Genomic DNA, 14428 nt, shown 5'->3' on the forward strand with positions numbered 1-14428 from the left:
AAAAAAAAAAGAAAAAGGTTGGATACTTTTCTAACAGACCTTGTATTGTTATATGTGCTATTGTTATAAGTGGACTGCATGCAGTGCTGGTGCTGATTCGACCACGAATAGCAGTCTCGTGTACTGAAACAAGCCTTTGGAGGGAATGACAGTGATGAACTCTTGCGATTATTATTCCAGCTCGATCTGCTGGTAGGCGTCCTTCAGATCTAGCTTTGTGAACCTTACTCCTCCCTGGAGCTTTGTGAGCAATTCACCTATGCGCGGCATGGGTTATGTTTCCACAAGTGCTATGGGATTGACAGTCATCTTGAAATTGGCGCATATGCGAAACTGCCTATCTGGCAGTCTTCACTGGTCGGACCATGCCTTGATGGGCCAGTCTCTGCAACAACTCCTCAAACTGATCCATCAGAGTAAACGAAGTCTGCCAGGGCCTCAAGAATCTGGGTTTAGCGTCTTCTGGCACCATGATACAAGCCTCAACCCCCCGGAACCTGCCTAAACCAGGGTACCAAGATGACATTTCCAAATTCCCCGAGTTTTCCAAGTATTCCCCGAGTGCCTTTGCGAAATTCCGTGAGTGACACAGAACTTTGTTTTACGTTAAGATGGGCTGACACCATGTCACCCGATGATGTCACTCTCTAGTAAGCGTGTTAAAAAATAAACGACTTAATCCAATTTGAATAGTAAGGAGTAGTGTTTATTTTATTGTAAAAGAAAACAGAAGGGAGGGGTTAGCAAAATGCACAGCGAGTAAAATATCTTCGAAAATACCTATAAAAACCATTGCAAATCAAGTTAACCATTCTCAAACACGAATAAAAAGGATATGGATAAAGAAGCAAATACAGTAAAACCTCATTATACAGTGCAGTCCACTTATAACGATACCATATATAACGATATATCGGTTATAACGATGGGTCGACATGAGAGTGTCATTTTATGCATTAGGTCTATGGGGAAAAAAATCATTTATAACGATAGGTTATTCACCGCATATCGGATATAACGATCAAAATTTTGCAGTCTGGACGGCGTTTTCCGTGCCAAATAATCGTAACACTTGCGTCGCTTAGTTCCCTGAAACGAACGATGTCGAGACGAGGCGATGTTTACCTCCGTAAGTTTGTATCTGCCGCCATTACCGCGCAGCGCGTCTCGCCCCGCCCGCGCACCGGAGAATAGCTGAGTAGGAGCAGCGCGCCACAAGATGGCACTAGCTGCTTCATGCGCGTCGGCCACAGTCGCTCCGAAAGAGAAAGAAAAAAAAAAGCGACAAGCAAAGCGGCGCGGTGGCGCCCGTCCCGCGTCTTCTCGCGATAGCAGGCTGACGCCATCGGAGCAGCGTGCAACCAACGGTTCAAATGGTTCAACCCAGTTAGAAGATGGCGGTGACAAAGCGCAAAGCTGTGTCGCTTGACACGAAGATGGATATTTTGCAGGACTCTAGATGCGGCTTCAAGGTGAGCGCCCTCGTGAAGAAGTATGAGCTCGTCCAGTTAACGATATCAACCATCTTGAAAACCAGTAGCACCGCGATTGTGAAGGCAGGAGCTATCAGCGGCCATGCCGATCCGCGGAAAAGGGTTAGAGACCCTTTGTACGCCGATGTTGAAGAGGCGCTTTACCAGTGGTTCATCACCAATTGCTTTATGAAGGCGGGCTTTGTGCGTAAGGACGAACTTCCCCAACCCGCTGAGACCGACCCGGTGGAAGTTGCTGACATACCGAGCTCTGTGAGCTCGTTCCTACTGGTGACACAGGTGTTGTGTCGAAGGAGGAGTTTTTGACTGCAGACAGTGCTGCCTCGTTCTGCGATGAAGTCACCGACGAGGCGATCGCCGAAGATGTGCTGTCTCGACAGACGGCAAAGTTGTGTGACGGTGGCGACGGCATCAGTGACAGTGACAACGAGATCGACAGTGGCTCCTTGACCCCAACCACGATGTCCATGCAAAGTGCACTGTCGTCGATCGACTCCTTAATTGATGTTATGCATGCTAAAGGATTGCCGCCAGTGTTCGCGCAGCAGCTGGAATCCATGCACACCGCGGTTGTGAATCTGAAGCTGCCGCAAAAGCAAGTGCAGATTTCGGACTATTTAGGCGCGCCTAACCCTTGACACGGTCATTGGCGCTAGAAATAAAGTTTGTTTTTTACGGCCTACTGTCTACATCATATATTCTTTAGAGCAAGTGGCGAATTGGAGTTCGGAGCTGCAAAGGTATGTTCCGCGTTTAAAAAAAAAATTTTTTTTTTTTATAACTGCAGTCCAGATATAGCGATCATCGGTTATAACGATCATATTTTTCGTCCTTCTCGATATCGTTATAAGTGGACTGCACTGTACTGTACCCGCTTAAACAGTAGTTTTGTTTTATAAGTAGTAAAGTCAAATCCCCAACTCAGCGGCCATTGAACATAATGTGTTTTATACTGTATCCGCATAAACCATAGCAGCTTATTGTGTACGTTTTGGTTAGCACGTGGCGTTTCCACTTCTCGTCGCGCAAACACAGCGGTGGATCGTCTCCATCGGGTGACCTGGCAGAACAACAAGCCTCAGAGATCGGAACAACAGCCTCTAAGTGCCCTGTGCATTTGCGCATGAAGCTACATCAACATGAACATCAACATCATTTTGGTGCCGTGCCACAGAGCGTTGTGGCGTTGTGCAATGAAGGACTTGCGTCATGCCGGATAAAAAAGACACCGGGTACTCAGCATAGATGAAAAATTAGACATCGTGCTTTCGAACGTGACACGAAGTCTGCGCTGACACACGACAGGGATCTGCTGTTGACTACGGTCTGTGGCATTTGGAATGCGAAGTTGCTCGGCAGTGCTGCTGTGACCGTGAAGAGATGTCGGCTATGAGGTTCAACTTTTCGCCATCAGTGTCTCTGTTGTTGCCAAAGTGTCGACTAGTGACAGTGATGAGGACGACGCGGAAAGCGGCAGCACGGGCGATTCAAGCCTGACAGTGGCAGAAGCTACGCGTTACGTTAGCCTCATGAATGCAATCGTCGCGACGAGAACAGCACACCGCAATGAAAAAGGCGCACCGCGACTTCTGCAGCGCTACCGCCCGCGCGCACGGAGAACATACAACGCGAGCGAGGAATCTGCCATGAGTTTGTTTGCCGAGAAGAGGGGGCTCACTGAAAAGCTGGCTCGCAGCTTCAGTAAGTTTGAGGCCACTGTCGTCGCATGCTAGGCCGCCACAGCATCAAATGAAAATAACACTTTTGTAGCGCGAAGTGAAAAGATACTGCATGTCTTTTCTCCTTTCATCGCACTCTCTCTGAGTTCTGTTTTTGACAGGCAAGTGGGTGATCTCAGGCTATTTCAGTTGAGCAGTACTACCGTTTAGTACATACTTTTCCCGAGCTCCGGCCAACTACGGTTTTACAAGGTTTCGCTGTATTTCCGAATATGAGCTATTCCTATCAATTGATAGCAAGCTTTTATCAAGCAAGTGTTTCCTAGCAAGCGTTTATCACTCTAGAGGCTGTCTGGCGTGATAAACGTGGTATTCTCTCGATCCCTTTCGTCAACTACAATTTGCCAATAAACAGTGTTGAGGTCCATCAACGAAAAGTACTTAGCATTGCAGAGTTGGTCAAATGCATTGTCTATCCATAAGAGGGGGTACACGTCCTTTTTGGTGATGTGATAATCAACGCAGAAGCCCAGACTTCCGTCCTCCTTCTTCACTAAGACCACAGGAAATGCCCACAGGCTTTTTGACGAATGGATAATATCATCGCGCAAAATTTCATCAAATTGTTGCCTTGTAGCTTCTCATTCTCGCGTCGACACTCAGTAAGGGCTCTGGCAGAGTGGTCAAGCAGATTCTTCCGTTATTATGTGATGCTTTGTAAATGGTGTTTGCTGAATCTTCAATGACATTGAAAAGTCTTTGTATTGTCAGAGAAGACTTTCGAGCTATTGTTGCTTATTCATGGGAGGCTTGGATTTATTTCGAAGAATGGTTCGAGAATTATGGTCTTCGAGGTAGATGTGGCAGAATCGGAGAGGACGGACATGCATTGCTGGTTTCCACAATTTCCTCGAGGTATGCAATCGTCATGGCTTTGTTGATGTGCTTGAACTCCTGGCTAAAGTTTGTCAGCATCACTTTCCTTTTTCCTCCATGCAGTTGAGTGATCCCCCTTGTGAAGCAAATGTCACGATCGAGCAGTAGACGCTCGTCACCCTCAACGACACCTTCTACATGTGCGGGTGTTTCAGTGTTGACAGAAATGACAATGCCGTAGCGAGGCGGGATGCTCACTTGATCTTCAAGCACACTCAAGGTATGGTGAATACAAGAGCTTTCCTGCAGCATCACTTGATCTTTGGACAGCGTTACTACTGCAACTTCAGGTAGATGATTGCACCACGTTGGTTCAGGAAGTCCTTGCCGAGCATGACGTTTCATGAACACTGTTGGAGGATAACGAGGGTGGCAGGGTAGGTCCAGCCACGAATGGTAATTCTTGTCGTGCAGATTCCAGTCGGCGTTATTAGGTGTCTTCCAGCTGTGCGAATTTGAGTGCCTTCCCACGTAGTCTTAACTTTCTTCAACTGTGCGGTGATGGGTCACTCACTACGGAGTAGTCGGCTCATGTATCTACTAAGGCGGTGACTGCAGAGCCGTCGAGAAGCACGTCGAGGTCGGTGGCTCTTTGTCTTGCATTGCAGTTAGGTCTTGGCGTCAGATCATGCTTGCGTCGTGTTGACCTGTGGCTGGAACGCTGCATTGTCAGGTCTTCTTTCGTCCGCATATACTTTGTTTTTAGGCTTCGCCAGGATGGCAGCACCTTGCTGACGTGTCGTTGAGATAGTCTTTTCTGCGTCTTCGTCGTCAGCGCAGAGTCTTCGTCAGTTCGACAAACAGCAACCGCACCTCCACCGATTGCTGCTTTTAGTTTTCCAGATATGGGCTGACGGACTGGCTCCCAGCTGGGCCAGCGTAATGTCAGCGCTGCAACAACAGGTATCAGTCAGGTGATGGTGAATGGGACAGTTGTTTGGGGCTTCACTAAGTGGCAGCGAGGTAGTCGGTGATATTGCGAGGGTGTTCACCCTGCTGCGGGCGCGAATCGTTGATGGCGAACCTTAGCAGTCCCATTTGGCCCAGTTCTTTGCAGTGATAGCAGAGTGTACGATGGTCCAGGGTGCATCAAACTTCAGGTCTTCCTTGGAACACTGCACTGGTCGACGCAATCGCGGTGCTTCGAGGACCTGGCATGGGTGCGGAAGAGGACCATGGTGGCGGGTGATGGTGGCGAATGTAATTGCTTCTGGCTGGGCTTATGGCGATTGCAGCTGCGCCTGAGGAACTCCAAGTGATCGCTGTAATTCCTCCATGACCATGTCAGTGACCGAGGCCACCTGAGGTTGCGATGAAGGCATGATCTGTGCAGTTCTTCGCGCACAATGGCCCTGAGATCTCTTGAAGGACGTCGGAGGCCAGTGCTTGGATGGTGCACTGCAGCGTGAGCATGTGGCGGTTATATTGGCTAGTGAGCATTTCCAAAGTTTTCTCAATTGTCGTTGCCTCTGTCAAGAACTCAGCAATGGTCTTTGACAGGTTGCAGATCAGTCCAAGGAATAGTTCTCACTTGACGCCCCGCATCAGGAGGAGGACGAGGAATAAACTTCATTGGTGCACAGCAGATTTGAGACGTAGGCCTCTCTACCTAAATGATGGCCTTGAGCCCTTGGGCGTCAGGAATTCAAATTTTTTCTTGTCTGAATTTCCGGGTTGGCGTGCCGGAAAACACTGGTGGTCTCTTTCGTGAAGATTGCGATAGTCTCATTGGGCAGCTGCACTCAAGTTTCTAGTAGAGCTTGCGCTCGCTCTTTGTGCACGGTGCTTGTGAATGTCTGGAGGAAGCCGCTGCGCAACAAGTACCACATTGTTAACGTAGTTTCTCGATTCTCAAACCACGTCCTGGTGGCATCTTTCAACGCGAAAAAGACATGGTGCAGCTTGTTGCTGTTCCAGGCATTAATTGTAGCGGCCCTTCCACGTCTTCAGCCAGCTTTCCGGGTCCTCAAATGTTGATCCGTGGAACGTCAGTGGCTCCCTGTGCTGCTGCAGCATGATCGGTGTTGGCGATGCAGGGGCTGCCATTGTGGCCGTACACTTCATCTTTTCAGGTAGATGCCTGTACACCGGTAGCAGTCCTTGCTGCCTATGGCAAGTCGCTTGTCCTTTAAGACGTTGCCATTGTCTTCAGGTGTCGGGCTTAGATCACGGTTTTGCGGGGGCGTTCGGTACATGAATGCATTAGCGCCTCCACCAGATGTCACGTGGTAGTGATGGTCAAGAAACACAGCAGCGAAACTGTTAATACCTTGACAAAATTTTTATTCAGCGAACCTGTGCTCAAGAAAGGAAATTACACTCAAAGCACAACGATAGCGGCGAACACAGTTGGTGATCGTCAAAAATCTGATCACCGGGTCAAGCACATTGGCTTTTATACATCACCCGTCAAAGGTTCCAGTGCAATCGCTGGTGCCCTTGTGGTTTCCAGAAACTACTACAATATTTGTGTTGCACATGCAATCTGATTATACAAGGTTCGGTGAAAACACGCTCAACAGATAGAATCAACTATAACATTTGTATAAATTTTAAATCATGCATGCGCCTCTTGTACTGAGCAATGATGCTGAACATTTGTAAGCTGGTGAAAAAGCGATCACTGGAGGAAGAAAAACAACTGCTGTCAAATAGTCTAAAATGATTAATCCAACACGCCTAATCGATTAGGTTGATTAAGTGAAAGGTGGAAATCAAGGAAGATTAATTGTTTTGCTGGATACTCCTAATTAATTTTAAACGTTCATTAACACTGCCAACCCTGGCAAGGATGCGGCGAACTGAAAGGGAGAACTTTGATCTTTCTAACGATACCAAGACGGTGGCACTCGAGATAGCTTCGTGAATTCTAGTGTTTCTGTGTGATTTTGGGCTTTTTTTCTCGCCGTCTGCACTGACAAAATAATTTTTTTCGGACACTTAGGCGAGTTTTTGGGCAAATCGTTTTAATATGGTGTAGATTAGGCATTCTAGATGCCAGAACAAGTAATTCTGAATAATCACCTTTTTTATGAGATTTTCGGTTTTCAAGACCACTGGCCCCACTCCAGCATGCACCTAAATCTAAGTATTCGAGCATTCCATCACCTCGAGCTTAGCAGTGCAAGGCCATAGCCACTAAGCTAGTGTAGCAGGTAACCCGATATGTGCCATTATGAAATCGTGCTGAAACAACAGAAGCATGCAATGCAACACGGTGCACACGTTCAAAAGGCTTTCAAGACTGCACGGCGGCATTGGCATATGAAAAATCAATGTAATAAATGCCAGTAATTGCAGCGGTGTTTAGTTGCCCAATTATTCAGTCTTGGGCCGTTTTTCAACACAGGCACTGTGTTGCAGCTCACATTGCACGTAACTGCACATAAACCATTAGTGACCATTAAGTGTTGTGTCCATTATTCTCTGTCCTTGTTGTTTTGCGCTACCTTCACTTCATCATGGATCCGTATCAAATTGCCCAAATGCAAACCTCACTACAGATGCACAAGAAACCGCTCAAGAGACAGGGGTGGAAGCAGGCTTGAGCATTTTGGAGCAGCTCATGGAGCAGTAATAATGCCATTCCGGAGCAGCTTTGGAGCACGAAAGTTATGTTTTGGAGCACAAAAATTGTGTTTTGGAGCATGTTTCTAGAGTAAAGTACTTGTAATAATTGCAACTTCACACTGACATACAAAAAAACGCAAAGAAAATCATTTTATTCAGCATTCAATTTGCTTGTTAGAATTACTTGTTAGATTCCAGCGTGGAATCTATCATTCTAATGCGCTCAAGCACCGCCGGCAATTTGGAATTCACATCAACGAGCAAAACGTTTCCAGTTTCCACTTTGTCCATGTCCTTCGATTTTACTCCTGTGCTGATGAGTTCCTCGGCACTGGTAAGTAATGCCTTCAGGGTGGATAGACGGCACTGCAGGGTGGCCTTTTCCTCTTTCAGCTTTTTTTCTTCGCTGCTTTCTGTCAGTGGCTCGTCACATTTCCGTTTGCGTGATTTTGATTCTTCTTCCATTTCAACGCGTTTGCGATAACCACTGTACGACTTTCCAACACACTTGAGGAGATCTCTAGTGATTGGCACCTTTGTGACGTCACCCCCATAACGCTTCAAGTATGCTTTCGTTTGACGAAGGCTTGACACACTTGTTATTGACAAAGAGGCTCGATGGTGAAGCGCCTGCTTGTTTTCGCTGAATCCTCTCTCGCAGTCTGCGTTGCCATGCGGCAAGGAAAGAACAGCCCTTACGAGCCTTCCCAGTCTTGGGTATTTGGGTTCGCCAGTGGGCATTTTTAGTGCAAACACATTAACCCAGTGTTCAACAACATTTGTTGAAACATCCCAGTCAGAAATTTCGCAGCAAAGGCGCAACCACTCATCAGTTAGAGATGATACTTCGCTGGGTGGCATGACTTGTGGCAGGGCATTCGCGATGTAGCGCAGTGACGTTGTGTAGTGGTCTCCTACTACACCAGGCTTCAAAAATCTACTGTGGAACAGCACTTTGTTGTCCAAAGGTAACCTTGAGACGAGGTACTTTGTGCAGGATATATAGAAAGCTCTGGTCTTGACATAGAAAGCCTTTTTCTGAGTTGGTGTCCAAAGCTCCATTTCTTTCTCAGTATCTAAGCCAAGCTCAGGTTTCACTTTCCAGTTAGCTTGCGATTCAACTTGAACATTCTTCAAATGGAAACCAGTTACATCTACAAACGACTCCTGCCGCAAAAATCTGCCCATCAGCTGTTTGACCACAGCAACTATTTCATCATAAAATAAATGAAGAAGAGGCTCTTTGCTCTGAAACAAGGTTTGAAACTTGTCAAAGAGCTGGGCGGCATTCTGAACAAAAAGGAGTCGTGCTCGGAGCGTGTTGTCAGAAAATGCAGATGCGAGGCGATTGTGCCTTATAGATGAGGATTTTCTTGGTTCTGCAGCCTTGGAAAAGAAAGACTTCAAAGCATCATACAGCTTAAGCACACGCTGTATACTTGGTAATAGTGTCAGCCACCTGCTGCTTACATGCCGCAGGAACTCCAGCTGTGGCAATCCAAGTTTCTGTTGGAGATCCTTGATGTCCGCATGTCTTGTGGCATATCTGAAGTACTGATGGATGTCAGTGACAATACATTCAATCTCAGAGCAGAAAGTGTTGAGACCAGTGGCAAATGCGTTATGCATTTTATGAAGACTGCACTCCCCAATGTCAATCATGTTGGGGCTAAGTTCTGCTTTTATTTTACCCTTCAAGCTCTTCATAACATTTGGCCCATCAGAGAAGAAGCAGAGCATGTTATTTTTTGGAAGTTCGTTAAGTGCATCTTCAACACAGGAGAAGAGCTCATCTGCAGTGGCATGCCCCATGTGAAATGACTGAAGGTGCTCTACAACGACATCTTGTGGATTAACAGAGAAATACCGGATGAGCACATCCAGCTGCTGCACCTTCATCTCGGGCACTGGGGTCTCGTCGATCATTACGGTATAGAATACCTCAGGCTTTGCAAGTTCTTCAAGCACTTTGGCTTTAAAGTATGGTCCTAAGCCATCAGATATGATGTAAGATACTTTCTTGCGGCCACATTGGAAGGCTTTTGCTATCTGTGAATCAGGGAACATATTGGGGTATGTTGCTGTTGCCACATCTCCCAAAGTGTATGGGAGTGAGTTGGATACTACAGAAAGAGCAAAAACTGTTTCAGCTCTTGTAACATTTCCTTGCAGGGACAGTGACACTGCATTCTTCGTGAAATCTAGGGTGCTTTGGATGGTAGTGCTCTTGGTTAGGACCCCGTCTTTGTTCCGATGTTTTTTTGCATTTTCGATGTGCTTAAGAGACATTGCATGGCGCATTATTGCTGAGCTTCCATGTTGCGCGCAGTGCACTGTAACATTACAAAGCACACAAAAGCCATCACTGTCTTTTGCACTTGGCCGACACCAGAGGGATATGAGGTCCCCATTGCCATCCTTTTTGGTCAGGACGTCTGCGTTGAATTTGGTGCATAGTTCTGAAAAAGAGTAAAAAAAAGTTGCTCCTGGAACGGAACTGTGGTCTACGAAAGAATTTTCAGGCACTTGAGTTCCACAACTATACTAGGATCATGAATAAATATTTATGTCTAAAATGTGTTTGTAGAATACTTTGCAGCGGTTTTTTTTTTCTCGAAAGTTTAGACTGCACACGAGACAGCTAAATACTGCCCAGGGGCGTATTCTCAACATTCCATTTTCTATGTCGGATCCATTTCTCTGGCACAGGTTGGGTGACGAAGCCGCAGCTTACAAGCATTTGTGGATAGCAACTGGACCGCTGGCTCCTGTGGAGCGAGTGGTCAAATGCCACAAGATCAAATGGATCCAAAATGACCAGTGGAATGTTAAGAGAATACAGCTCCAGCTCACGCGCGGCCTTACACCACCCGGCATGTAAAAGTACAGTAAAATCTAGCCAATTCAGCCTTCAAGGAAATAGCAACCATGTTAAAATTATCTGAAAGTCCAAATTATCGAATGGCCCTAAAAAAACTGATGAAAACAGTTTGCATCACAGCAGTTTTATAAAATGAACACCTGGAATATTGTTGCAGTAAATTTGAGATGGAAACAAAGTGACCGCGACAGTTTTTTGCCGTTTGGTCAAGTTTTTTTGCTTTTCGCACACTGTAGGGAACGTCGTACAACTGCTCCAGAATCATAAGCGCCTCCGCGGCTCTTTTCGCAGTGTGACGCAGTAGCCGTGGTGCCTATTCACAAATGGCCCCATCACGATTTGAGGATGCTTCACCGCATGAACTCTGACGGCAGGTTCACATGGAAGCGACTGAGCGATTAAGCGGCGCGTCGCAGCGAAAATTTCGAACTTGTTGGAACCTCGTCGCTCATCGCAGCGGCTCAAAACAGGCTTTCCCGCTGCGGCGGCAGGATTCGCTAGCATTTTCGGTGGCATGTGAAACAGGCTTGAGGTGAAGCGTCCTCAAAACCCGGCGGTTTAACATACTCGAAGAGCGGAGAAAGCACGTGGACGCAAGAGAGAGATGCGTAGACGTTAGAACGCCGTGACCTGGCCATCCCAAAGTAAACATACAAAATAAAACTACACGACGACCCGTGACGCGCAATGTCCGAAACAGAGCCGATGCGCACGCCCGGTGGCAGCGGAGGGATGGCTTGAATTTAAGAGATGCAAAACTGAAAATATGCAGCTGATTTATACTTCGGCAGTGGTGGACTACCGATAGACGTCGCGCCTGCCATAGCACACGCGCCTGAGGTCCGACACCATAGGCTTTGGGACCGCGCTGCTATTTCGAATTATATGAGAAAACGGAGGTCAAATAATCGAGAATTTAGTATGCTCGACAACCTGACCTGATGACAAGCGAGGACCAACAAATACAAGTGGCACTAGCTTGTTTCCTACTGCATACCATATATCACGAAAAATCAAACAATGGCGCCACATTTTCGTCCACTGCAGCTACAAGGCACGACCACCCAGCTTCGCTTTTAGACAATCCTGTCTGCGCTGCCCTCAAGGCTGAGCATTTAAGTTACATAACTGCTATAATGTAGCATTTTCTAGATTCGGTAGCTTCAATACACTTACTTTTGCTCATGTCCAGGCTTGCAGGCGATCAGCATCCAACGACAGCAGCTTACAAACACAACACCAAACACTTCGCACGAAGTATCGGATCGGATCGGATTGGATCAGATCGGCTAGCCCACAGTGAGAGGAAAAATAACCCATAGGCTTCGCTAAATTTGACGGTAAAACATCGAAGTGGCCGGCGCGGCGGAGTTATGGCGCAAAATTGTGTTTTAGAGCAGGATGGCGCAGGGAAAGCAGTTTGGAGCAGGATGGCGCAGGATGGCGCAAATGGCGCACCACTTCCACCCCTGAAGAGAGGAAAAGTAATGTTGAAAAGTTTCGTCCAATCATCCATTCCTTGCCATGAGAATTCATCTGTAAATGAACACTTGGGAAAAGCCTGCTCCAGCAGATGCCAGTTTTGTAATGCTAGAGATTCACCTGAGTTCCATTGTCTCGGCTTCGACGGATGACGTGTGACTTGCCGTCGATCCAGTAGAGGAAATCTGAAACAGGGTCGAATTCCAAGGCTCGTATGTTCTTGAGGCCTTGAATGGGCAGCATCACATCTGGGGAATCTTCGGCATCTAAGCCGAGCCGACTGATGCTGAACTTCTGGCTGAACAGCAGGAAGCTGGGCGGGCCTGCACGTACGCATGGCTTTTATTCCTCACATGGTTTTTGGATCAGCACAACTATAGATTTGAATAAATGTAGAATACACTTCGGCAGAAACAATCTCATGACGGCTGTTGACACTGATGAGACCAGTTTTAAAGCAATGTAACGACACACCATATTGCCATTGATGATATCGGTGCATGGTGCCTCTGAATATATATACAGTAAGACCTCATTAAACCGTACCCGCTTAAACAGTAGTTTCGTTTTAAAAGTAGTAAAGCCATATCCCCGACTCAGCGGCCATTGAACATAATGTGTTTCGTATCCACATAAACCGTACCAGCTTACTGCGTACGTATCGGTTAACACGCAGTGTTTTTACTTTTTGTTGCACGAACACGGCGGTACATCATCTTCATCGGGCGGCCCGGCAGAACAACAAGGAAACTGCCTTGAGATGTGTGGAGTTGTTAGAGAAACTTTTGACATGCATATTTTATATTTCGAATTATCGATATATCGAACTATTTCGCGATCCCCTTTGAGTTTGATATATCCGGGATCGACTGTACAGTGAAACCTCGTTAAACCGTAGTTGGCTGGAGCTCGGGAAAAGTATGTACTAAACGGTAGTACTGCTTAACCGAAATGGCATGAGATCGCCCACTTACCTGTCAAAAGCGGAACTCGGAGAGAGTGCGATTAAAGGGGAATAAACATGCAGTATTTATTTACTTCGCGCTACAAACATGTTATTTTCATTTGATGCCACGGTGGCCTAGCAGTGATGACAGCGGCCTCAAACTTGCTGAAGCTGTGAGCCAGCCCTTTCAGCCAGCCCCGTCTTCTCGGCAAACAAACGCATGGCAGATTCCTCGCTGGCGTTGCATGTTCTCCATGCGCGCGGGCGGTAGCGCTGCAGAAGTCGCGGTGCGCCTTTTTCATATTTTAGATCTTAGTTCTCATGCTCGTGTTTGTGTGCATGTGTGTGAATATGTGAGTGCTTCCGTGCATGTTTCTGTTTCTTCTTATTTCTTTCCTTTTACTTTTGCATTTGTCTTTGATATGCTTTCAGCCACGCCTTTTTTCGAATTTCGTTAACTCATCACGTTCAAAGCACCAAGTCCTGTGAATAGCAAGGCTGGCCTCCTCAACATCATTAAAACCTTTTCCTTACATCTACCTAGTCTTCTCAATCTGACATCTCGTTGTGTTTTCTCCTAATATTCTGCCCTTGCTTCTTGTGTTGTTGCTGCAATGTGATGGATCAACTTGCACAAAAGAAAGTTCCATCAGCTATGACAACAGAAAAGTTGACAGAAAGGGTGCCACATTGTGAAACTGCACCTTGGTATGTTGCTTTTTTCCCGCTCCCAGTCTTAGTAAACAGACGGTTTTACTGCCCATACCATGTTGTGGTACACATGTGCAGTGGGGTGTCATTTCCTGGCTGATGCATTCATCATCACAATCACATTTCTCAGTGAATAGAGCCCAGCAATTCAGTGTGCCGAGAGCATTTGCATCTTGCACCACTTATTACTTTGCCCGTCTCACTGTCTGAATCTGGTCATCACAACAACAAAGCGCTTTTGATGTGGTTTGTGTTTCTTTATCTCCGTCCCAGTCGCGCTGTACCTTTTGAATACCTCACTAAAACATGTGCAACTTTATTGAGCATTCTTCAGTGCAAAAAACAAAAAAAAGGTGCTAGAAAAGCTATTCAGGTTAATAAATGTGCGTTCATTCGCATTACTTGCCCAAGCCAGATAAATAAATTAAACATTGGCAATGACATGACTGTGATTTGAAGTGCAGACTGCTAACTGTACCATTCAAGCGTGCCCCTGACTACAGCTATTTCACCAGGGGGCCCGTCAAAGATGACGGTGGCAGTCTGAATGAGCATTATGGGTCCTCAGTGGTGGTCCAGCCAGTTTGTACAGTATTTTGGCGAAGCTTGTTATTACGCTGCAATCAGCAAGTGCTGCTCAAGAGTGAAGCAGGACACAAAGCTAACAGCGACCAATTAAGCTTGCTTTTTAAGGGATGATATACCATGCACAGTATGTTGCAAACATCTT

At 46.5% G+C, this 14428-nt stretch overlaps 2 protein-coding genes across 6 annotated transcripts in view; both read right to left on the bottom strand.

Annotated features, from left to right (window-relative positions):
• The window catches only part of arr (low-density lipoprotein receptor-related protein 6), a 466849-nt gene that overhangs the window by 70805 nt on the left and 381616 nt on the right, over window positions 1-14428 (bottom strand). For all 5 annotated transcript variants that reach the window (XM_075691044.1, XM_075691043.1, XM_075691042.1 and 2 more), the window contains one exon: window positions 12162-12364. In XM_075691044.1, the coding sequence (XP_075547159.1) occupies window positions 12162-12364 (203 nt within the window). The remainder of the gene's footprint in view (window positions 1-12161; window positions 12365-14428) is intronic.
• On the bottom strand, window positions 5376-10105 carry LOC142580173 (uncharacterized). The gene has a single exon (XM_075691047.1). It carries the CDS (start codon window positions 9977-9979, stop codon window positions 7859-7861), a length of 2121 nt encoding a protein of 706 aa, XP_075547162.1. The 5' UTR covers window positions 9980-10105; the 3' UTR covers window positions 5376-7858.

Source organism: Dermacentor variabilis, chromosome 4 (assembly GCF_050947875.1).
Source record: "Dermacentor variabilis isolate Ectoservices chromosome 4, ASM5094787v1, whole genome shotgun sequence".
Lineage (NCBI taxonomy): Eukaryota > Metazoa > Arthropoda > Arachnida > Ixodida > Ixodidae > Dermacentor > Dermacentor variabilis.